Source organism: Bos taurus, chromosome 17 (assembly GCF_002263795.3).
Source record: "Bos taurus isolate L1 Dominette 01449 registration number 42190680 breed Hereford chromosome 17, ARS-UCD2.0, whole genome shotgun sequence".
In the NCBI taxonomy this organism is placed as follows: domain Eukaryota; kingdom Metazoa; phylum Chordata; class Mammalia; order Artiodactyla; family Bovidae; genus Bos; species Bos taurus.
Window position 1 is genome coordinate 58,103,871 of NC_037344.1, and position 23,161 is coordinate 58,127,031.

General features: G+C 43.7%; 1 protein-coding gene across 3 annotated transcripts in view; it reads right to left on the minus strand.

Moving 5' to 3' along the window:
* The window catches only part of FBXW8 (F-box and WD repeat domain containing 8), a 114,312-nt gene that overhangs the window by 77,074 nt on the left and 14,077 nt on the right, over positions 1 to 23,161 (minus strand). For 2 of the 3 annotated variants that reach the window (XR_003029943.2, NM_001205475.2), the window contains exons 2-4: positions 19,842 to 19,946; positions 4,745 to 4,909; positions 936 to 1,024 (exon numbers count right to left, since the gene is read on the minus strand). Coding sequence is in view for 2 of the 3 variants with exons in the window: in NM_001205475.2 (NP_001192404.1) it covers positions 936 to 1,024; positions 4,745 to 4,909; positions 19,842 to 19,946 (359 nt within the window). In the remaining variant the exon portion in view is untranslated. The remainder of the gene's footprint in view (positions 1 to 935; positions 1,025 to 4,744; positions 4,910 to 19,841; positions 19,947 to 23,161) is intronic. The other variant, XM_024977500.2, reaches the window with a different exon arrangement.

The window sequence follows — 23,161 nt, forward strand, 5'->3', positions numbered from 1 at the left end:
GCATAACCTGTTTAAAGTAAAATACTTTTACAAAGGTACTACAAAACCACAAAATATTAAAATAATCTGACTCTCTGAAATTTCAGTTCAAACAATACTCTTCAAGGAATGCTTCTGAAGGAGTTTTCTTTCAAAGGAAAAGGCTCTCCTATGACTATGTTGTTAAGTCCAAGGTTTCTGTTTGTCCATCCAGGGAGAAACCTCTTTTGGGTGGCTCACTTCAGAGTCAATCCAGACCCAGAAGTTTAAGTGTCCTGGTCTCTGTGGCATTAGGTACACAACGTGAGACTCTAGTTCAAGACATACTGTTAATCCAAAAAGAAAATTACCACCTTAGTATACATTAAAGAAACACATAAAAACACCTCTCTGATAAAACATGAAGAATTCATGAAAGTGGTTTTTGGAATAGAAGCCAAATTCACAGAAGCTAAAATTTAATTTCTCAGCAATGGAGACAGATACGTAATAAAACGCCTATTTCAGGACAAGTTAACTGCAAATACAAACTGTGTGGTAGGGAAGGAAGATTACCTGTGTGGCCACAGCCCTTCTTCAGAATGAAGGCTTCACAATGAGAAATCAAGAATAGGACCTGTTTCTGCCAACACTTACTATTCTTGAGTTTTTCATGTCTTCATAAAGAACAAACGGTTGGCCTTAATGAAAATCTAACATAATAACATGCCACAAGAGTCATTTAAAAGCTCAAAAGATATGAGACAAATGGATTACAGAGCCGCCCCACCCAACTTGCTTCAGAGCCCTCGACTACTGGAGGACACAGGGGCTCCGTCTTATCTCCACGTGGGCTGTGAGTGGGAAGGCACCTGCTCCCAAAGGTAGAATAAGGTGGCTGAGACGCAGAGGGTGGTCTGTGAAAAGTGAAAGACCTTAGGATGAAGAGTATTAAATGAAAAACTGTTTTTGCTTACCCAGCAATGACAACGCCATCGTGAGAATGCACATCACATAAAACTGCGTCGGGAATGTGCTCCAGCTCACTCACTGCGCCTTTGCGATTCTGCATGAGAAAAGGGGTGCGGTTTATACTATTCTCGGGATGGCAGGGAGACAAAGCATTTCGCTCTCACCTGTATTCCATGGTGGGTTGCCTACAGCATGGACTGTGTCCACAGTTAAAGAGACTCAAAAGGACACAGATGACAACCAATATGTTAAGCTACTAGCACCAGAGCTGCACACACTGCGTGGAACTAGACTGTGAGACACCGACCCACCCCCTCGGGGTTCACAGGACGTAAACGACTTCACTGCAGAGGCTGCCAGTGAAGAAACACATGAAGTGGATTTAGAAAGGTCAGGTTGGCGGAGAGAAAGTAGTTAATGGTATTTTACGTGCTAACAGCTCTTTAAGTGCTCTCAGAATAAAATTAAAACATATATACAACAAAATAAAAATCAGGGTGGGGGGAAAAAGGAGAAAAGACATTATTTCTGATTATGGAAATGGTTTATAAAGTAAACCCTAAAACCCATAACACAGTAGCTCCTGATGTAAGTGAAGAGAGCAAAGAGGAAGATATATTTTCCAGTATAGGCCTTTTGATGACTTTTGACTTATTCTATCATGATTATTTATTGATTCAAAATATACACAAATAATTATTTTTAAAATAAAGGGAATCTGGAGGTATAGAAAGTATTTACATGTGGGATGTTGGGAAGGGTGGGACAGTTAAGCCAAAAAGCAAGCATGCATAAAGGTATTCAAGAATATCAAGCCATCAAAAAATATACATACATAACTGAGTCACTCTGCTGTACACCTGAAACAATATTGTAAGCCAACAATACTAAAGTGAAAAGAAAGACCAGCAAGCCATCTACAACTTCACCTTTGCTGCACCAGCACAAGGATCAGAAACAGTGGAAGTGCCAAGGACAGCTCTTCGCACACAAGTTTCCAATAAACGGTAGCTACTATCACTATCTACATTATTATTGGGAGACAGATGATGACATCCATTCCATTAAAACCAACATTTATTAAGCAGCTGAACTCCAGACGCTGTGCCAGATGATCCACTCGGTGATCGCACTGAACTCGAGAAATGAGTCCAAGGCTGAGGGACACAACTGGACACATCCAGGTGGGGCTGTGTGAGACATGGGAGGGACTGCAAAGTCATCCATGCAAGGACCATGGCCAAAGTGACAAGAGCAAGCTCTTTTGAGAGACCAGGCAGTGAAAGCAAAGGAGAGGGTCAGTGAGCTCATGGCCTCCACTAAGTTCTGTCACGTGGCTTCCTCTTCGTCCTGGGCTCCAGCCCCACACTGGTATTCTGGATTAAGAGACCTTAGCACTCCACTGTGAAACGAGTGCGTGCAAACACCAGGGAAAGGAACACCGTTTCGCCTTTGCTCTAAAGTCCAGCTAAGTTTGCACGCTCACAGGTCACCCTCTATGTGAAGTACTGAGAACCCTGGGGTCCCTTCTGAGCTTCCCCAGACACTGACCTTCCCCAGACACTGACCTAGGAGATTCCAAACCAAATCACCTTCCCAACCCATCCAGAGGATGACCAGGGATAGCAAACCACAGCATCTGTGTGCCAAAGTCGAGGCTAACTCAGCTGCAGGCACCAGCCAAGCCCTGTGGGAGGAGCGTTAGATACCATTAGACAGTCCTCTTTACTGCAGCCTGGAGAGCGCAGCTACTCTCAGCTCCACATCAGAGATGGGAAAGCAGAGGCACCCACAGGGAAGGCACCCTGCTCTCTGCTCCCTTTCATGTTTTCATCAGGATTCCTTTCATTCCAGAATCACTACTGTTAATGCAAGAGCCATCACTTGACACTCAACCTCTGTAGTCCTTATAGGTAACAGTGCGGGATGTGGGCCCAAGATGCTCCAAAGAGAAGCCTCCCTCCAGTCTGACTTCAGTTCGTTCAAGCAACAACCTCTTACTGAGCACTTACCAAACACATGGCTTTGTGCTTGTTAGAGAAAAACAATAAACAGATGTTCAGTTAAACTGTATGCAATCTGTACACAGGCATGAAGTTCCAGATGCTCTGAGGTCATTAAACAGCTTCACTTCTGCCCCCTCACCCTGGATGAGGAGGGCATACCTGCTTCCCTCCCTCATTCTCTCTGGTGTATGTAGGCAGGTGCACTCAGTTGTGTCCAACTCTTTTGCGACCCCATGGACTGTAGCCCACCAGGCTCCTCTGTCCATGGAATTCTCCAGACAAGAAGACTGGAGGGGGTTGTCATTTCCTTCTCCAGGGGATCTTTCCAACCCAGGAACTGAACCTGCATCTCCTGCATTGGCAGGTGGAGTCTGCCAGGTTACCAAGGGCACCACCTTGGAAGTGCCCGTTGTCTCTGGAGCAAACAAAGAACTCCGCTGCTGTGTTCTCCCTAGGATCTGATATTTATGAACTTGAGCCATGGTACATGGAGTACCTCCAGCTCTTGTGCTCACAACTCTCAAAAGCATCCCTCCTTCCTGGACAGAATGCCCTCCTCTCAAGCGTTCCTTCAATTATGGCCCCTCCTGCCCGGGTTAGAGCCTCGGCTTTCCTATCCCCAGCTCTCTCACTTACGTCCTTCACACAGACTGAACCAAGCAAAAGGCGAAGAGGGGCCTCCCCCTGGTCTGGAGGCACATGGCGGGGCAGCGGGCCTTTTATTTAGTGGAGGTGTCTTTGTGGTCTAAGGACAGCTGTGCTGATTCTCTTTGGAAGGGTGGCTCTCAACCAGGGGTGATGCTGGGGGAAGGAAGGGAATGCTTTCTGGCCTGTACTGGGGAGAGGCTGGAGATGCCGCAGAAGCAGAAGATCCTGCAACGCTCAGGACAGGCCTCACTAAAAAGGATCTGGCACCACATGGTGCCAGTGCCGGGGCTGAGAAGCGCCAAGTTAAAGGAACACTGCTCTTACTGACTTTGCTAGGAACTGTGACACTACCCAGATCTAGAATACGGTCGCTGATCAGGTTGTGAGGTGACTGGGGACGACGTGCACATAGGCAGTATGTCACCGTCAGTAATGAGCGAAAGCTTGTTCATCTCAAAGTCTATTAGGATTGACTTTTACAGGAGGGGAATAGAGAATCCAGTTCCATCCCTTCCCTCCACCTGAATATCCAGCCACCCAGGTGGGAAGAAACGGCCACCAGGCTGGCGTCTCCTCATGCCTCAGACAGCTCCGTGTAACACTGCTCCTGACAGTGCTTTCTACAGAAACACTTCACTGGGCAAATGCGTAGCTGTGATCTAATATTTCTGTAGAGATTTTGAAGTGATAAACGTTATGGAAGCAAGCCAATAGGTTATGTGAGGGAAGGGAAGACAGTGCTTAGAGACGCTTAGTAATCTCCCTCTTGCACTGACTGGAAAGAGCACTTTCAGCCCCTCTTTTCTAATCAGGTGATGCTTTCTTGGTCCATCCAGGGAAGAGGGAAGAGTGAAAGCGGGCTGCATGGAGCTCCACTCCAAACACCCCAACCATCAGAGGGAGGTGACTGGCACCTCAAGCCCACCTCCTCTCCTGGAGGACAAAGGATGCTCCCAAATAGGTGGCTGGAAATGAGGGCAGATACTCTAATGGTCAGCAAGTCACTGTCAGCTGCAGGGACACTCACCACACCCTTCTCTCTGCTTTCAGCAGTGAGCCTCAGGCTCAAACTGGAGGGACTCAGGGTTTCATCCTGGGCTTGGATTCCTGGGTCCCTGCAGGCAATTCCCCCGCAGGTAATGGTACTGGCCACTGCCTACCTTCCAGTTGGTTCTCAACATGTGCTCCTTGGCTCGGCACTCTTGGAAGACGAGCTTCCAGCAAGAATAATCGGAGATGCTGCTCTCAGGGAGGTGGCCTTCCTGCTGGCACAGCCTGTACCACAGCACCTCGTCTTCCGCAATCACCTTCCACGTCTTGCTCACCTACAACAGCCCAAGTGACACAGACGTCAAGTTCTGCGATTAGAGACCTCCCTTGTCATCCAAAATCAATCAACACCTTCCTTTATCACTGCCCTGGGTTTATGGCAGTATAAAATGTCTCATTAACAAAATCCTCCGAGGCGAAAAAAATACAAGCCAATGTTTCCAGTTTTATCTTTCAAGATTTCAAAACTGCTGTACTACCAACCTAATGCCACATTTTAGACTACTTGGTTAAATTATTTTATACATACACATGTAAATACAAGATATAAAGAGAAAAATACACAAACATGTAAAAGACAAAAAATACACACTAACATGTTAGCAGATACAAAATCACACACAGCTTTGCAGAACAGAATCTCTGCTTCTTACTACTAGGTACTTGCACTTCCATCTTATAGAGCTAGACACTGATGACCTCTGAAGTAAAAAGCTGTGATAAAATTAATATCCATAACCCAAACTTCTGGTCATGTGAGAAATTCAAATTCATTTTATGTGTGAAAACTCAGATTTTAAGTGTGTAAATAAAAAATATTCAACAGAAAAGGCAAGCTATTAAGCTAGGATAAGATCTGATAGAGAGAAATGAACACTATAACTGGACTGGATTTCAAATTCCAACAGTATCCAGAGGAAAGGGCCATTTTAGCCATTAAGAGCTTTGTCTTCCAAGCCTAACTTTGGGAAATGATGGACTTTCTTCATTATGAGATTTACTGTACAAAGTTGGACAGATTGTAAAGGATGGACTCTGCCGGCAAAATGAGACACTGATGCAGCAGATCCACATGATATGAGGTCTGCAACACATTCTGCTTGCTGCCCCCCCAAAGGCTGAGCCTCACTTCTAATAAAGTCATGACCAGTGGTTCTCAGTAACCTGCGCTCCATAACACTCCCTTGGGGCTACTCCAAGACATCAAATACTCAGATAAGAAGAAAGAACATGAGACACAGTGAGAGAGAGCACACAGCGTGTGCCCGGCAGACTCATTACACAAGGGTGCCTCACTTGATGAAGTGCTGCTAGAGTTAACTTTCTAACTACACGGTGAAGATTGCCGGAAATCTGCTCCTCGAAAGAAGCAACAAGAATACTGCCAAAAATTGTCAAAAATCAACTTTTCCAGAGCTCTAGAAATTAACTACAAGCTTGTAATCTTCTGAGGAGCATTTATTCAAGGAAAATGGCTGACTCTTCGTAAGAACACCAGCCTTTGTGTTTTTTCACCTGCATTAATCCCATTCTCGTCCCCCAGCTCCATGGTAGCCTTGAAAACCAACAGCCTCCAACTACAGTAGCTGTAAAAACCAGAGGTCTAACAACTCCCAAGGGGGCCAAATGGGTTTACAGCTCTCCAAAAGCACCATCCCCAGAAAACAGTCACGTTTGGGCTGTCTGGCAGCTTGCTAGAAAGCTCTGTTCTCAAGGCTTGTCTTCATCCGATCTGACTTAGATCTAACTCTGTCCTATATCCAGAGCATTTGTCAGAAAAGATAAGGGACTACTGTTTAACAGTGCAGCTGCCTGACATGGCACTACCAACTAGGGCTAAAAGGAGGCTGATCGAAAGACTTAAAAGGAAAACCTGGGGAGTGGAACACCCCATTATAAATATGTTCAAAATACTAAAGGAAAGCATACCTAAAGAAATAAACATATACGCACAATGTCTCAGAAAGTACAGAATATCGATAAAGAGATAGAAATTATTTTTTTAAGAACCAAATAGAAGTTTTATAGTTGAAAAATATAATAACTGAAACAAAAAAAATCACTAAAAGGGCTTAACAATAGATTTGAGCTAGAAGAAGAATCAGAAAACTTAAGGTCAATTAAGATTTTCCATACTGAGAAAGAAAAAGATCAAAAAACAAAAAATTAACAAAAGTAACCGAGCCGCAGAGAACCATGAGACATCATCTGAGTGGGCCAATGTAGGCATTATAGGAGTCCCAGATGGGAGGAGAGAGAAAAGGGAGTAGAAAGGACACCCGAAGAAATGAAGGCCAAAAACTCTCCCAAATTGGAGGGAAAACATTCATCTGCATAGCAAAGAAGCTCAACAAACACCATGAAGAATAAACTCAAAGAGACTCACACCTAGACACAGTTAAACCGTTGAAAGCTGGAGACAGAATCTGGAAAGGATCTAGAGAAAAAAGACTCGTGCACAAGGTACTCCGCACTTCTCAGAAATCACGGAACTCAGAAAGCAGTAGCATGCAGCACACTGACCGCTGAAAAGAGACTGCCAATCAACAAATCTATAGCCAGCAAAATGATCCTTCAAAAATAAAAGGAGAAATTAAGATATTCCCAGATAAACAGAAAATAAGAGAATTCACCTGGAGTATATCTGCTCTACAAGAAATACTAAATAAAATATTTTGACTGCCTAAAGGCAGTCCTTTAGGCTGAATTGAAAGGAAATATACCTTATTTTCGGAGAAGGCAATGGCACCCCACTCCAGTACTCTTGCCTGGAAAATCCCATCGACGGAGGAGCCTGGTAGGCTGCAGTCCATGGGGTCACTAAGAGTCAGACACGACTGAGCAACTTCACTTTCACTTTTCACTTTGATGCATTGGAGAAGGAAATGGCAACCCACTCCAGTGTTCTTGCCTGGAGAATCCCAGGGACGGGGGAGCCTGGTGGGCTGCCGTCTATGGGGTCACACGGAGTCGGACACGACTGAAGTGACTTAGCATAGCATAGCATACTTTATTTTCCAAGTAAACATCACTATAAAGGTAAATATAGAAGACAGTATAAATGTACTTTTACTTGCATCCCTTTTCTTCCATCTGATTAAAAAGACACAGCCTAAAACTGTTGATGGGCTTATAAAGATTATTCTATTACTGTGTACAAATTCTAAGAAAGGAGAGGGAACACAGTTATTCTGGAGCACCTTGGTTGTACAATCGGAATTAAGTTGGTATTAGTCAAAACTACATTGTTTTATGAGGCTCACTGTAACCCCTAGGGCAACCATTAAGAAAATAACTCCAAAATATGGTACAAGAAACAAGAGAATTAGAATGGTATGCTAGAAAAACATCTAACACAAAAGAAGATAATAGTATCAGAAAAGAGGAACAAAAAAGACATACTAACAGTTTCTCAAGTGACTGAGAGCAGCCATCATGTTTCCCCTTAGTCATTTCTTCACTGGTCTAAATGCTACACATTTCCTTCAACTAACTGTCACAGAACTACCTCCGTATTCATTACCTCTGAAGCGTGCCCTCGTGTTTACCGTCTGCATTGTCCCTCTTCAAATGCGGTACTCGGGACTAAACAACACCCCAGATACACAACTTTCAAGCCCCATGAACAGAAGGATTTTAGCAGATACTAATTTGCTACTTCACTTAAAGATACAATGCAGAACCCATAGTCCAGAGCTTCTGGAGTCCATTTATTTTAACAAATATTTAAGGCAGACAAAGTTATATATTACAAACACCCATGGACACACCACCCTGCTTAAGAAGTATTAACCAATAAGCTTAAAACTCCTATGTATCTCTCCGAGTCCACATCCTTTTCTCCCCAACAGTAATCTCAATTTGGTATTTATCAATCTTCAGTCTTCTTAAACACCAACTGTAATTAAAGAAAAAAAAGCCCCCATTTCTTACTCTCACACTATCATGTTTTAAATTCTTAGCTTTCTAAACTTTCTATTCATTTTAAATCCCAGCTCATCACACATACCCACTCCCAGCATTTTATATCATCTTTGCATTTCAATTCTGTCATCCATTATATGGATGTTACTTTTCCTTTACATAAGTCATCTGCAAAATGCAGTCTGTGGGCCTTCATGTCTTAATTATTTTTAAAAAACCAACCAGGATGGGGCTGAAGACAGAGCCCATAGCAAAGCACTAGAGCCCTCATCCCAGGCTGATGGGGATCCATTAAGCAGCCCACCCTGGGCATGGTCACAGCATCAGTTACAAATCCACGTAACTACACTGTCATCCCACACCTCTCCATCTCAGCCATAAGGGCATCAGGGAAAAAAACCCTCATCTGATCACAAGTGGTCAGGCAATAAAGAATAGGATAATGACTCAATAATACTGGAGTCCCAGTTCTGACTAGCGAGAACACCACGGTTTTATTTTTGGCATGTCTGCTCCACAGCTGAGCCTGTCCATGACACTGGGTGGTGTCTGTCCATCTGTCTGTGCCAAAGGGAGTCTCAGCACTAGTCAATCAAGCAGAACAGACAGGGACAGACCACCATTCACTGTGATGAAGGTAGGCAACAACTCAAATAGCTTCAGAGCACAGTATTTCTCCCATAGGCTCCTGGAATTCAGGGTTAAATAAAGTATAAGATAAGGATTAACACACAGACACCCTCATGGTTTCTCAAAGGCACAGAGAGCTAACTAAACTGAACATGCAGCAGTTTACTCTGATCCGTGGGATACATCAGTCCTTTTTTTTGGTAAAAATTATAAAAGGTAAAACTTTGCAGAAATTATAAAATGTAACTTCCAGATGAGAGATTCAAAGTAACTAAGTCATTAATTTCACTATACACTACACAGCACTTGCCAAAGCATAGTCAGTAGAATAGCAGCTCCCGAACTTTAGAAAAGGATTCTCAGGACCTCCCTATGATCCAGTGGTTAAAAATCTGCCTTGCAATGCAGAGGACATGGGTTCAATCCCTGGTCAGGAAACTAAGATCTCACATGCCAAGTGGCGACTAAGGCCTCACGCTGCAGCTAGAGAAGCCCATACTCCACACCCAGAGAAAAGTCCATGTGACGCAATGAAGACCCAGCTAGATTAACAAGTAAATAAAAATCAAAAGGATTCCACGTCACACAAGTTTGGAGAACACTGACTCTTGCCTGTGGGAACTTCTCAGAGCTTTTAATAGACTGACACGTGCTGCCTATCTCTGAGGAGGAGATATAGGAAGCTGTGTTTCTCAAACATATCTGGCTCCTGGACTTTTCTAAGAAGGAGTGTCTCGAAAGCCTAGTGCCCTCCAGAAGGCACCTTAGAGAATGCTGATATGTGTTATCGGTCAATAGATTAAAACACATGTTGGGTGCTCACCACACAACAGGCACTAAGGCCAGCAATTCTCACCCACTTTCCACCTTAACCTGCCTAACTGACACCTTTTGCAGGTAGGTAACACCCCAGAGACGTGCCCAGATTGGGGGCCAGCTCCCCATGGCTGGGGAAGCTAGAAAGAAAAGTTCCAGTCTCTGCCCTCAGAGTTAGGCTGGATCACAAGACTAGCCCTGAACGGGGGGTAATCTTTGTAATTTTGGAGTTTAAAAATTAGCCACAAGGCTGCACTTTGTTAGATGGAGCCAGTGAATCATCAGCATCTCAGAAGAATGCAAATTCAGCACTCACTGATTACAAACTAGAATATCCCAATTAAACTCAACATTCTAGATGAGGTTCTACCAGTACTAAACTGTACAAAGGTCAGTCACTTTAAAACACAGAAACCATTCCGAGACTTTCAAGAGTCTCAAATATGTCAGACCTTATAAAACTTGGGAGCTGAAAACTTTTTTATATGTATCAGCTTCAAAGAAAATGCTAAGTAGTCTTAAATAACACAATCTGAAATCTGTACAACAGGGTTATGGGATGAAAACCCAAGAATAAAAAGTTGATGTTTCAGTGTATCATCCCACCACTAACCCCCAAACCGCAGGGCTTCTTTTATAGAAAATAATATTCAGGATAAAGTTTAAACCCTGGATAACAAACAGTAAAGCTCTTTGAGGGATTTATAAAAGATTAGAGGTGAGAATAACTTCCAAAAAGGGATCAGGATTGTACTTACAATTAGGTATTAAACACACAAACATGCCAACAATTTCTTTAGCAAACTGTAAAGGGAGGGTTGCCTTTTTATTCTTCTTTAAAGGAGAACAAAAATGACAGGCTTTAAGAATTTCTTTTAAGCCTGAAAGGGGAAAAAAATCAACAAGAAAAAGACCTAGCTAAACCTTCACAGTAAATTTTAGAGTCTCACCAAAAGGAAACCTAATTGTTTTGATTTCTTAAGTTTCATTAAATCTAGAAAGTTTACAAGTCTGCATTTTCCAAAGGCCTAATGGTCTTTCTTTAATACACTGAGATTGGACTGGCCCTGCCCAGTAAAAGTCCCACTGAGTGAGCCTCAGCTGCAAGAATTTGCTAATAAAAATGTCTCCAGCATTTTGCTTTATAGCACCACTATGAATTGTAGCATTAAAAAAAAAAAAGCCCTTGGCTCAAAAACTAGCTTATTAACTCTGCCTGGATTAAGGTTACCAGTGGGGTCCACAACAGGGGAAAGTGTCACTGCTCCAGTCAAGCAATGGCGTACGAAGCCTACCTGGGGAGAGCGCTACTGATGTCTAGCTACTAAACCCAGAGTCACTTCTCAGTCCTCCTCTCGGCTGACTCACAGTACCGCTCATCATTACGTTGGATCACCTTCACCTCCTTGTAAAATTCTCTTCCTTGGTTCAGAACCTGTGCACGCCGGGTTTTCCTCCCACCTCACAGGTACTACCTTCTTAGTCTGCTTATCATCTAATTACTGTGGTGGACCAGGCTCAGTCCCCCAATCTCCTCCTCCATCTACACTTGTGTCCCTGGTGAGCTAGTTGTTTCCTGGCTTTAAATATCATCCATGTGCTGACAGCTTCCAGATTTACATCTTCAGTCCTGAGTGCAACCCAGAACTCACCTGCAGCTTTACATCCAAGCACTGATCTTTGCTCATCCCACCACTTTCCCCTCCATCAGTAATGGCAACCTCACCCCCTGGTTGCTCAGGCCAAACACCCTGGAGTACTACTGACTCTTCTTTCTCTCCCCACATCCAACACATAAGCAACCCTAATTCAGCCCACTTCCACCAGCCAGTCCTGATCCAAATCATCATGGGCGCTAGTGTGTGTGTGAGTGTGTGTATGTGTGTGCTCAGTTGTGTCCAACTCTTTGCAACCCCATGGACTCTAGCTCCTCCAACTGTGAAATTTTCCAGGCAAAAGTATGGAAGCAAGTTGCCATTTCTTACTTCGGGCCATCTTCCCAACCCAAGGATCGAACCAGAGACTTTGGCGTCTCCTGCACTGGCAGGCAGATTCTGTACCACTAGCGCCCCCTGGGAAGCCCCACTGTGTGCTCCTGGCAGCCTTCCAAATGATTTCCTTGCTGCAGGTCTTGTCCCCCAGTGTATTCTCCACATGGCAATCCAAATGATCCCTTTTAACACACAGGTCAGACCTATCACTCCTTGGATTAAAACACTTCATTGGCTTCCCATCTCATTCAGAACCCAAGTTCAAATTCCTTTTATTCAAGTTCCAGAGATTAAGTGCCTTTCCAGTTGGGACCAACTCAGCTTCTCTTCCCTGGAGAAGGAAATGGCACCCCACTCCAGTACCCTTGCCTGGAAAATCCCTTGGACAGAGGAGCCTGTAAGCTACAGTCCACGGGCTTGCAAAGAGTCGGACACGACTGAGTGACTTCACTTTCTTTCTTTCTTTCAGCTTCTCTTAGCCCTGGCCACTCACTGTATTAGTTCTGTATTAGTTTCCTACTGAACAACAGAATGGGAAAGACTAGATCTCTTCATGAAAATTAGAGGTACCAAAGGAACATTTCATGCAAAGATGGGCTCCATAAAGGACAGAAATGGTATGGACCTAACAGAAGCAGAAGATATTAAGAAGAGGTGGCAAGAATACACAGAAGAACTGTACAAAAAAGATCTTCACGACCAAGATAATCACGATGGTGTGATCACTCACCTACAGCCAGACATCTTGGAATGTGAAGTCAAGTGGGCCTTAGAAAGCATCACTACAAACAAAGCTAGTGGAGGTGATGGAATTCCAGTTGAGCTATTTCAAATCCTGAAAGATGATGCTGTGAAAGTGCTGCCCTCAATATGCCAGCAAATTTGGAAAACTCAGCAGTGGCCACAGGACTGGAAAAGGTCAGTTTTCATTCCAATCCCAAACAAAGGCAATGTCAAAGAATGCTCAAACTACCACACAATTGCACTCATCTCACATGCTAGTAAAGTGATGCTCAAAATTCTCCAAGCCAGGCTTCAGCAATACGTGAACTTCCAGATGTTCAAGCTGGTTTTAGAAAAGGCAGAGGAACCAGAGATCAAATTGCCAACATCCTCTGGATCATGGAAAAAGCAAGAGAGTTCCAGAAAAACATCTATTTCTGCTTTATTGACTATGCCAAAGCCTTGGACTGTGTGGATCACAATAAACTGTGGAAAATTCTTCAAGAGATGGGAATACCAGACCACCTGACCTGCCTCTTGGGAAACCTATATGCAGGTCAGGAAGCAACAGTTAGAACTGGACACGGAACAACAGACTGGTTCCAAACAGGAAAAGGAGTACATCAAGGCTGTATATTGTCACCCTGCTTATTTAACTTACATGCAGAGTATATCATGAGAAACGCTGGGCTGGAAGAAGCACAAGCTGGAATCAAGATTGTCGGGAGAAACATCAATAACCTCAGATATGCAGATGATATCACCCTTATGGCAGAAAGTGAAGAGGAACTAAAAAGCCTCTTGATGAAAGTGAAAGAGGAGAGTGAAAAAGCTGGCTTAAACCTCAACATTCAGAAAACGAAGATCATGGTATCTGGTCCCATCACTTCATGGCAAATAGATGGGGAAACAGTGTCAGACTTTATTTTGGGGGGCTCCAAAATCACTGCAGATGGTGATTTCAGCCATGAAATTAAAAGACACTTACTCCTTAGAAGGAAAGTTATGACCAACCTAGATAGCATATTCAAAAGCAGAGACATTACAATTTGCCAACAAAGGTCCATCTAGTCAAGGCTATGGTTTTTCCAGTGGTCATGCATCGATGTGAGAGTTGGACTGTGAAGAAAGCTGAGCACCAAAGAATTGATGCTTTTGAACTGTGGTGTTGGAGAAGACTCTTGAGAGTCCCTTGGACTGCAAGGAGATCCAACCAGTCCAACCTAAAGGAGATCAGCCCTGGGATTTCTTTGGAAGGAATGATGCTGAAGCTGAAACTCCAATACTTTGGCCACCTCATGCGAAGAGTTGACTCACTGGAAAAAGACTCTGATACTGGGAGGGATTGGGGGCAGGAGGAGAAGGGGACGACAGAGGATGAGATGGCTGGATGGCATCACCAACTCGATGGACATGAGTTTGGGTGAACTCCAGGAGTTGGTGATGGACAGGGAGGCTTGGCGTGCTGCAATTCATGGGGTTGCAAACAGTCAGACACAACTGAGCGACTGAACTGAACTGATCTTCTAACAACTTATCACACTTATGGCTTAAAATAAAACGCGTTTACTTGACAGTTCTGGAGGCCAAAAGTCTAAAATCAAGGAGCTGGGGAAATTCCCTGGCTGTCCAGTGATGAGAGCTCCATGCTTCCATTGCAGGGGGCAGGGTTTCAATACCTGGTCAGGGAACTAAGACCCCACAAGATGCATGGCCCAGTCAAAAAATAAATAAGTAAAAAATAAGATTGTGGGCAGCCAGGTAGCATTCCTTCTGGAGGTTTCAAGCGACAATCTGTTTCTTTACCTATTCCAGGTTTGAGAGGCCAGCTACATTCTTTGGCTTGGGGCCCCTTCCTCCATTTTCAAAGCCAGAAACATGGCATCTCCTCTTCTCGCTGACCTCCTGCCTCCCGCTATGGAGCTTTGCAATTACACTGAACTCACCTGGATAATCCAAGATCACTCCATGCCAAGATCCTCAACATACACCTGCCAAGGTCCCTACCCACAAAAGGTAACACATGGACATCACAGGTCTGAGGACAAGCACATGCACATCTCTGGGAGGCTGACACTCAGTTACCACAGTCTAGCCAGCTCTGACCTTCCTGCTCTCCTCAAGCACAACAGCTGCACTCACCTCCAGGCCTTTGCACCTGTGATTCACCTCTGCCAGAGACCTGTCCAGCTTCCTGCTTCCCTCCTTTCAGTCTCTGCAGAAAGGCCACCTTCTCTGGGACATCTTCCCCAGTCACTTAGAAGTGTAACCCCAACATCGTCTCTGCTGGTCTCTTTTCTCCACAGCACCTACCACCACCCGATATACTCTATATTCAATCCTGTATTTACTGCACATAATTGTAAAGCTTTCTAGAAGGTGGGGGGAATGGGGTTTCTGTTTTGTTCAGTGCTGTACTCACTGTCTAGAACGGTACATACATGGCACATAGCAGGCCCTGCATGAGAGACTGAATGAGAAGAGTAAGTCCAACATTGTTTAACACTTAAAAAACTGGGTTGTTTTTATTTTCAAAGGTCAGCTCCTGGCATGTGCTGTCCTCAGAAGGCTCTGACTTTCTTATTCAAGTATAATCTCTTGCTTTTTGATTTTTTTTCTCGTTTAAATTTTAATACGGAAAATGTCCACCACACAAGAGTAAAGTGAAGAGTATAAACAACTCTCAAGTCCCCCCCAACTCCGTTCAAATGATTATCAGCACTTCACTGTCCCTGTTTCATCACGCTCCCCATCCTCTTTCTGGAGCTGCTCTGCTTTTCCTTAACCCCATTTAGAGGGAGCAGCCATTGCAACCTGGCAAATTAAAAGAAAACGCCTGTAGGTGCTTGGGTGTCAGGTGCGCACGAGCCTCCCTGAGAGGAGTCTGGGGGCAAAGGTGAAGCGAAGAACTGAGGGAACTCTGCCAGCAATCTCAAGTCCTCAGCATCATCTCTGCTCTGAAAAATCAACCCAGAGCGCTTGGCTCTGAATCCCCAACTTCTAAACATGTCATTAAGACCTGCAGCTAGGAAAAGTCTGGTTTTAGTTTCTCCTATTTGGACATCTGTGAAGATGGTAAGATCACATTTTCCTTGAAACTTGAAATATCATAATCTAATAGACTAGGCTTTAGTTCCAGAAGTACTTCTTTATTTTGGTAACACCTACTTCTTGCTTGCCAATTTTTATCATAAATCTTAAGTTTTTTAACCTCTCCATCTTCCCTCTTTTTCTTGATTACATTCTTTAAGCACATTTTTTTCTACGTTTTACTTGAAAAGCATGACCTTTTTGCCTTTGCAGCTCTACTGCTAAAATTACACATTAGGAAATACACATAACTAAAATATATGTTAAAACTGAAAATGAAAAAATAAAATTACAGGCCTTCCCTGGTGGCTCCATGATAAAGAATCCACCTATCAATGCAGGAGACATGGGTTTGATCCCTGGAGGAAGATCCCACATTTCATGAAGCAATTAAGTCCATGCACCACAACCACTGAGACCGAGCGCCCCAGAATCCTTGCTCCACAACAAGAGACACACTGCAGTGAGAAGCCTGTGTAACTCGAGAGCAGCCCCCGCCTCTTCGCAACTACAGAAAAGCCCGTGCAGCAACAAAGACCCACTGCAGCTAAAAATATATAACATTTTTAAAAAATGAAATCTCTAAAAATTTGTTTAAATAAAATAAAATTACAGAAATGGAAAATAAATTCAAGGTTTCCAGGGTTAGTGAAGGGGAAGGGTGTGGCTATAAAAGAGTAGCAGGAATTCTTGTGATGAAAGTTCTGTATCTTGACTGTGTGGTCACTCAAATCTACACACATGATGAAACCACACAGAACCAAATACACACGAATAAGCGTGTTAAACTGGTGAAATCTGAATAAGCTCCGTGGACTTTGCAAATGTCAATCCCTGGTTTTGATACCGTGGGACAATTTTCCAAGACACTGACAATGGAGGAACTAGGGGAAGGGTACACAGAACTTCTCTGCACTGTATTTTGCAACTTCCTATGAATTTAAAATTACTTTTAAAGTGTTTCAAATGAACACTGGCATATACTTAAAAACCTTTACTTCTTAGAATTATCCAGTAATATAACAGCACACTTACTTTTTTCTCATAAAAAACAAACAATTCTGAAATCAACAATTTTGTCATTGTTACCCATTTTAAAATATCACGTTGCAAAGACTGGAAATTCTGTGGACATACACACATGCATACAAAGAACATAAAATTGTAACTAGCAAAATGATAAACTGCTCAATGAGCTGTCCCACGCATAACACCTTACTAAAAGCACACTGTTTGAGACATCTCAGCGTGAGACTCTCCCACAGAGATATAAACCCCTTGAGGGCCAGGTATGGACAGCAACAGGCTAGGGAGGCCAGTATCCAGAGTCCACAGGGTCACAGACTAACGTGGGGGGACTTAAGTTCTGAAGCATCAAGCCTCACAAAGCAGAAAGGAGACGAAGTCAGAGCCAAATCAATTCCCCAAGTCCGTGGCATAATGAAATCTCAGAAGTCCTCCCCAACCAGGGTTCCTTACTGTGAGTCAGTTACCAATTTGGCATAAAGATCTAAGCAAACAGGTTTTCTCCAAGGGTACACATATAGTTCATGGTGCCAATTCCCCATAACTGGCCCAACCAATTTCACTCAAATCCCAAGGCGGCTAGATTAAAAGAGAACCAGAGGAAAACAGCAAGACGGAGAGAGCTAGCCCCCTCTGAAATAAAATCATAAAGCAGCAGGATGTTCCACTGAACAGAAGGCCCTTTCCCCTGTTTCAAAAATAAAAACACCGTGAGAAACAAATGAAAATGCTACTTATTTTTATTACTTTGGGGTTTTATTTTAATGCTTGAAAAAAAAAAACAAAGCCAAGTCTGCAAACTACTGGCCATCCATTGTCCTCTTTGTGCAAAAGCTCAGAAAACAAACAAACAAAAAAAGAACCCTGGCTTTGCAGATCACAGCCAACTCAGGGGTTCTGGTTAGAGATATTTTCTATTCTTACTCATGTGCTTTAAAAATTAGGTTCAACGGGAAAAATCCAAATCCAACTGGCCCAAGAGGGAAGAATTCTGGTGGACAATTGGACTACTGTGTTGCAAATTAAACTGTTCACACCTGCAGAATAATCTCACCAGCATAACCAATCTACCCTGGAATGCAGCCCCACTGTACCAAAAGGGGGGTCTCTTCTTCCACCAGATCTTATCTTTACACTGATAAACTCTCTGGATGAGAAAACCAGCAGCAGATGTGAAAGCCACATGGCCCACTACAAAGTGGGAGAGCAAAAAGCAATGTTAAAAGAAATGATTCCTTAAACAGCAGCTCCCTATCAAGAATGAAGATTTTATCACCGAATGCTGACTTTGTGGAAAGCAAGCTATTAGACCCTGTTCTAAGGCCTCAGCCAGCGGCATCCAGCTGAAATCCAGGAGCTGGACTCACTTAGCTACGCCCTTGTTTTCAATTCTTGGGATAGGGCCAATATGTAAAGTTAGAATATAACAAATCCAATTGCCAAGGGAAAGAAGACAATGTAGGTACTCTTACTTAATGCAATAGATAGGCTCTGAGCACAGTTTATACTGCAAAGATTTTTATTTTGTGAATTTTACCCTTTGAATAATTTCTTTCTAAAGATTTCTACACTCTCCATTAAAAAATATTAGCCAACATCCCCTTTTAACTGATACTGTGGCAATCAAAAATCATGAAAACTTTCTCAAATTCATATTTAAGTAGAAAAACATTCTGATTAAGCAAACTGCTTCATAACAAGGTAAAATCATAATAGGGAAAGAGAGTAAAACCAGAAACTCTCTAAATTGTCTTGCATTCTGTTGTCATTTCACTGAATTGCCATGGGGTCAGCCAGCTCTAGAGTCTAAGTTTGAGCACAGTTTTCACCACTCTCAAACTGCCTTAATATTTTTAACTTCATATTCATGACAGTGTTTTGGATTTTTAATGTATAGTTTTCCTACCACTTAATGTCTTTTTTTTTTTTTTTTTTGCCACATTGCCCAACATGTAGAATCTGAGTTTCCTAATCAGGGATTGAATCCCACATCCCTTAGAGTGGAAGTGTGGAGTCTTAACCGCTAGACCTCCAGGGAAGTCCCTCCTACCACCCAGTTTCACCAAATTCTTTCTCCTAAAGGTATAGAGACTTGTGTCAAACGCATTATAGGATCTAGAGATGGGAAATGGTAACCACTAAACAGATTACTTCTTTGGCTGATATGGGCCATGGAGACTCCAGTGTCTTCTGGGAAACACAGCTGTCCATGAAATGCCAAATGATCAGCAATCACATTCACTCTTCACCAAGAAGAAAATACAAGACTAACTTTACTGGCATAAATGCCTGCCTCTTAAAGCATGGCCAAAGCCACGCTGGTTTCAGCTGGTAGAAATGCAGACTAGTAGGGGCCACACCCCAGACCTCCTGAATCTGAAACTGCGTTTTATCCAGACCCTCTGTGATGCATGCACACAATAAAGTCTGGCCTAAACTATCTGCCCCCATCCCACTCCACCAGCATGTGGCCCAGAGCAGGCACGAGATGGGGGACACTGATCTGCAATTCCCTCGGTGGGTCTCAGTTCTCACATGCCTCTCACCTCACTGCATGGAATTCGGGTGTCTGAAGGGTAATTTGGACTGTACAGTGGAACATGATGTCACTGTTTTGTCCCCAGGCTGACCCTCAGCTCCCAACCTAACAGCTGGCTTGACTGAACCAAGGCCTCACACCTTTGCATCAGAAACAGTGAGGACATTAACAGCTCTGGCGAGCTCAGAAAGGCAAGCACAGTGCTGTCAGCCTTAAGCACGCTGCCACGGGTCAGCCATAACTCAGACTGCAGGAGGAACGCAGCGCTGGAGCAGCTGGTCACGAAAAGATCAACACCACGTGGGGATATGGAACACGATCGTTTAAGCTCAAGGTTGCTTCCCTTCAAGTAAAGCTGCTATCCCATTTGTGAACTCTGTGGAGTCTGTCATTCTGTAAAGTACACTTCTGTTATGGAGGAGCTTCCCACACTTGAATTACACATGTAAGCAAATCCTGACGGCTTACCTGTGCGCATCTTCCTAGTTCTCTCCTGTTCAGATACTGAAATATATTGATTGCCAACTCATAAGGCAGTTGGATATCAAAGAAGGGCACATCATCCATTTCATTCTGAGGAGGGAAAAAAAGAAAAGAAATATTAAAATTCTGAAACATGAAAATGTAGGCCCTTTAAATGATCAGCAACGACCTTAGGTGGTGACAAGAGACAGAACTGTGATACTAAGGAGAAGCAAAACGCTCTCACTATTGCATGGAGCACAGTCATAGAACTCATCAGAGCCTTATAGTCACTCTCAAATCTCTGACTCCCCACATTCATATGAGGTCTCCTCACATGCACTTATAAACTCCACAAGACCATCTCACGAAACGATTCAAAAAGGAGAAGCAGGGGTGCCCTCTCACAAGCTAAGGGGTGCCACAGGAATCAGTGCAGAGGTCCGTGGAAAGCCTCTCAACGTCTCAGGAAAGATGAGTGGCAGGAAGCCAAGAAAGAGCCTTGAAACCAGGGAGGGAGGCCACTGGTCCTTCCAGGACAACTGCTGCTATTCCCCAACCTGGACGGGAGTGCGTGTACATAGCAGAGAAACGCTGACCTAGGTCACTGCAGTGTTTTCTCCAAGAAGAGGGGGACAGGGCTGTGAATGTGAGCGGAAAGTACATAAACGAGGCGCCGCTCCTGAGTAAGGTGAGCACGTCCCCCCTCAGCCACAGGAGAAGCACAAGGTTTCCTAATGCACTCGGGGGCTTGCGCTGGTTAACCCAGGGAGCCAGTGCAAACAAAGCAGTTTCTTCTTCGGTGTCATTTATTAATGCGGAGAAATTAGAGCTCGCCTGCCTTTGGATAAGCAATTAGGGATGAGGTAACAGGCTTTATTTGAGAGATAAGGCTGTCATGACGATCCTGGTAGCACAAAGAAATATGAGCATGAAACAGAAAAAAAGGCCAAGTGTGCACATGTATCCCTCTGTCTGTGCCCAAATCCACCTGCCAAAGCTTGCTTTGGAGTAGGCTCCTGTGAAGCTGGGGAAAGCGGCGCTATTCATCCCAACAGAACTTGCTTAATAAAATTCACTTCTAGTAAGCTTTGGCTGACATCAGTGACTTACTGGATACAAATGAAAGTATTATTTCACCACTCAAATACAACAGTTGTATACTGCAAGGCTGCATGGAAAGAGTCTCGGCGTGCTAAGGCACCAAGAATCAGGGTGAAGATTTTTCTGGAATTGTGTTTCCATTCATCTAGAACTCTCAGGGCTAACAGTACCCAGGGCATAAGGAGGTAATGTATTCAACTGCAAAAACAGTGCAAGGCTAATAAGCATGAAGGCCAAGAAGGCTCTCTAGAGGGAAAGGGAGGAAGGGCTTACAGTTCTCGGCGGGTAAAGAAGGAACAGAATGTTAAGTCAGGACATAAGAGTTGGCTGTACCGAAAACAACAGGAAAAAAAAAAAAATCTGCAAGTGTAACTGAAAGACAAAAAGGATCCCTGCCTAAAAAAATAAAGGAAAGTCATTGGTCAGGCTAGGTCCCCTCCTACAGCTAATCGACTTTACCCATCAAGAAAAAGAGGCATCACTTTCTCTCTGCCCAGATTCAACTTCAGATGCCTTATTGTAATGGTGAAAGGAGTCAATGAAAGCTGCATACATTACAAGACTATCATTCACAGCCCTGGACTTCCTTCTGCTTTCTCTTTTGGATTATTTGACTACAGTGAGGTGGAGAAGTCTACCTTAAACATTCAGTAGAGAAGCAAGAGGAAAAAATGTCCCCTGTCCTATACAAGCAGAATAAAGGCAAAGTCTGCATTCATGCAAACTGAACTCATAATTAGCTTTTTCTTTTTTTATCTGCTGCCAGCGATGTGCCAGGCATTGTTTTCTTCAATCTTCCCTTCAGAACTCCCTATAAACTGGTGTCTGGATTTGATGTGATTGGGATGAAGGGTGAGAAATTACCTCTGTTTTTTAGTTTTGTTGGTGCACAAAAGTCATACTTCTGGTGGCAGGTGCCTTCTCCCTTCTGCCTATTCAGTTGGCCAGTTCTCTCTTCTCCTCCTAGAAAATAAGGCCTCTGCCTAGCATACTCCAGACTCTGCCACCATTTGTCCTGACACCAGTGACCTCTGGGATGCAGTACCACGTTGGGGTTAGAGCACAGATTCCAACTGGTCATCCTGGCTCTGCCATCTCACTAGCCATGAGACCAGGCTACACGCAACTGATTCTCAGCTTCCTCATCTGTGAAACAGATGTCAGCATACCTATTGTGTTATTCACAGGGCAGTTATAAGGATAAAATGAAATAATTCACGGAAAGGACTTGGCACAAGTACCCAAGGGTAAGCATGCAACCATCGATTGTTAAAGTTACTGTCTTCTTTCCTTGAACGATATATCCCAGGCCCCTTTTTTTCCTTCAACAAGTATTTGTTGATTAGGTCCACATTCCACTCTGCCCCCACATAAGCTTGTTGTTTACACAGAAAGTTGTCTCCCCTTGTCACATGATAAGCAGATGACGGTCAACAACAGTGGAAAGGGAAGAGTACGGCACAGGCTGTCATTCAGGGATCTGAACACTGAAAGTATCCACACAACAAGGTCTCTTCCAAAAAGGCCTTCAAAAAAGAATCATCAGGGATTCCCTGGTGGCTCAGTGGTAAGGAATCTGCCTGCCGACGCAGGAGACACAAGTTCGATCCCTGGTCCAGGAAGATCCCACCCGTCACAGAGCAACGAGGTCCATGTGCCACAGCTATGGAGTCCATGCTCCACGATGAGAGAAGACAGCACACCACAACTAGAGAGGAGCCCCACTCGCAGCAACTAGAGAAAAGTCCGTGCAACAACAAAGACCCAGTACGACCAAAAATAAAACAAATTTTTTAAAAACAGAATCATCAATTCTAGACGGTTATACCACAGTAATAACTACAGAAGGATCTGCTCTACTGCACAGTGGATGAAAGTGAGGCGGCCAGCAGGGTGCGAACCACCAGTCGGGGGTGTTAGGGCTCCCACACCAACGAACAATCAGAGACGCCACAGTGGTCTCACTGTTGACACAGTTGTCATGGCTCTTGATCACCTACAAGTTCTAGAGGGTAACAACTGCTTCGAAGCACTGAATTATAATTATGTAAACACCAACAGCACAAAGCCAACTTTTTTTTTTAAATCACTGTGCTCTGAGAATTATTATCTAAACTTCAAAATGATGGTCAATCCCAAACAGATCAAGTCCCAGACTCTTATGTAAACGAACTTCCCTGTTGCTACCACTGGCTGGGAATGGCAGGAAAAAGCATAAAAGA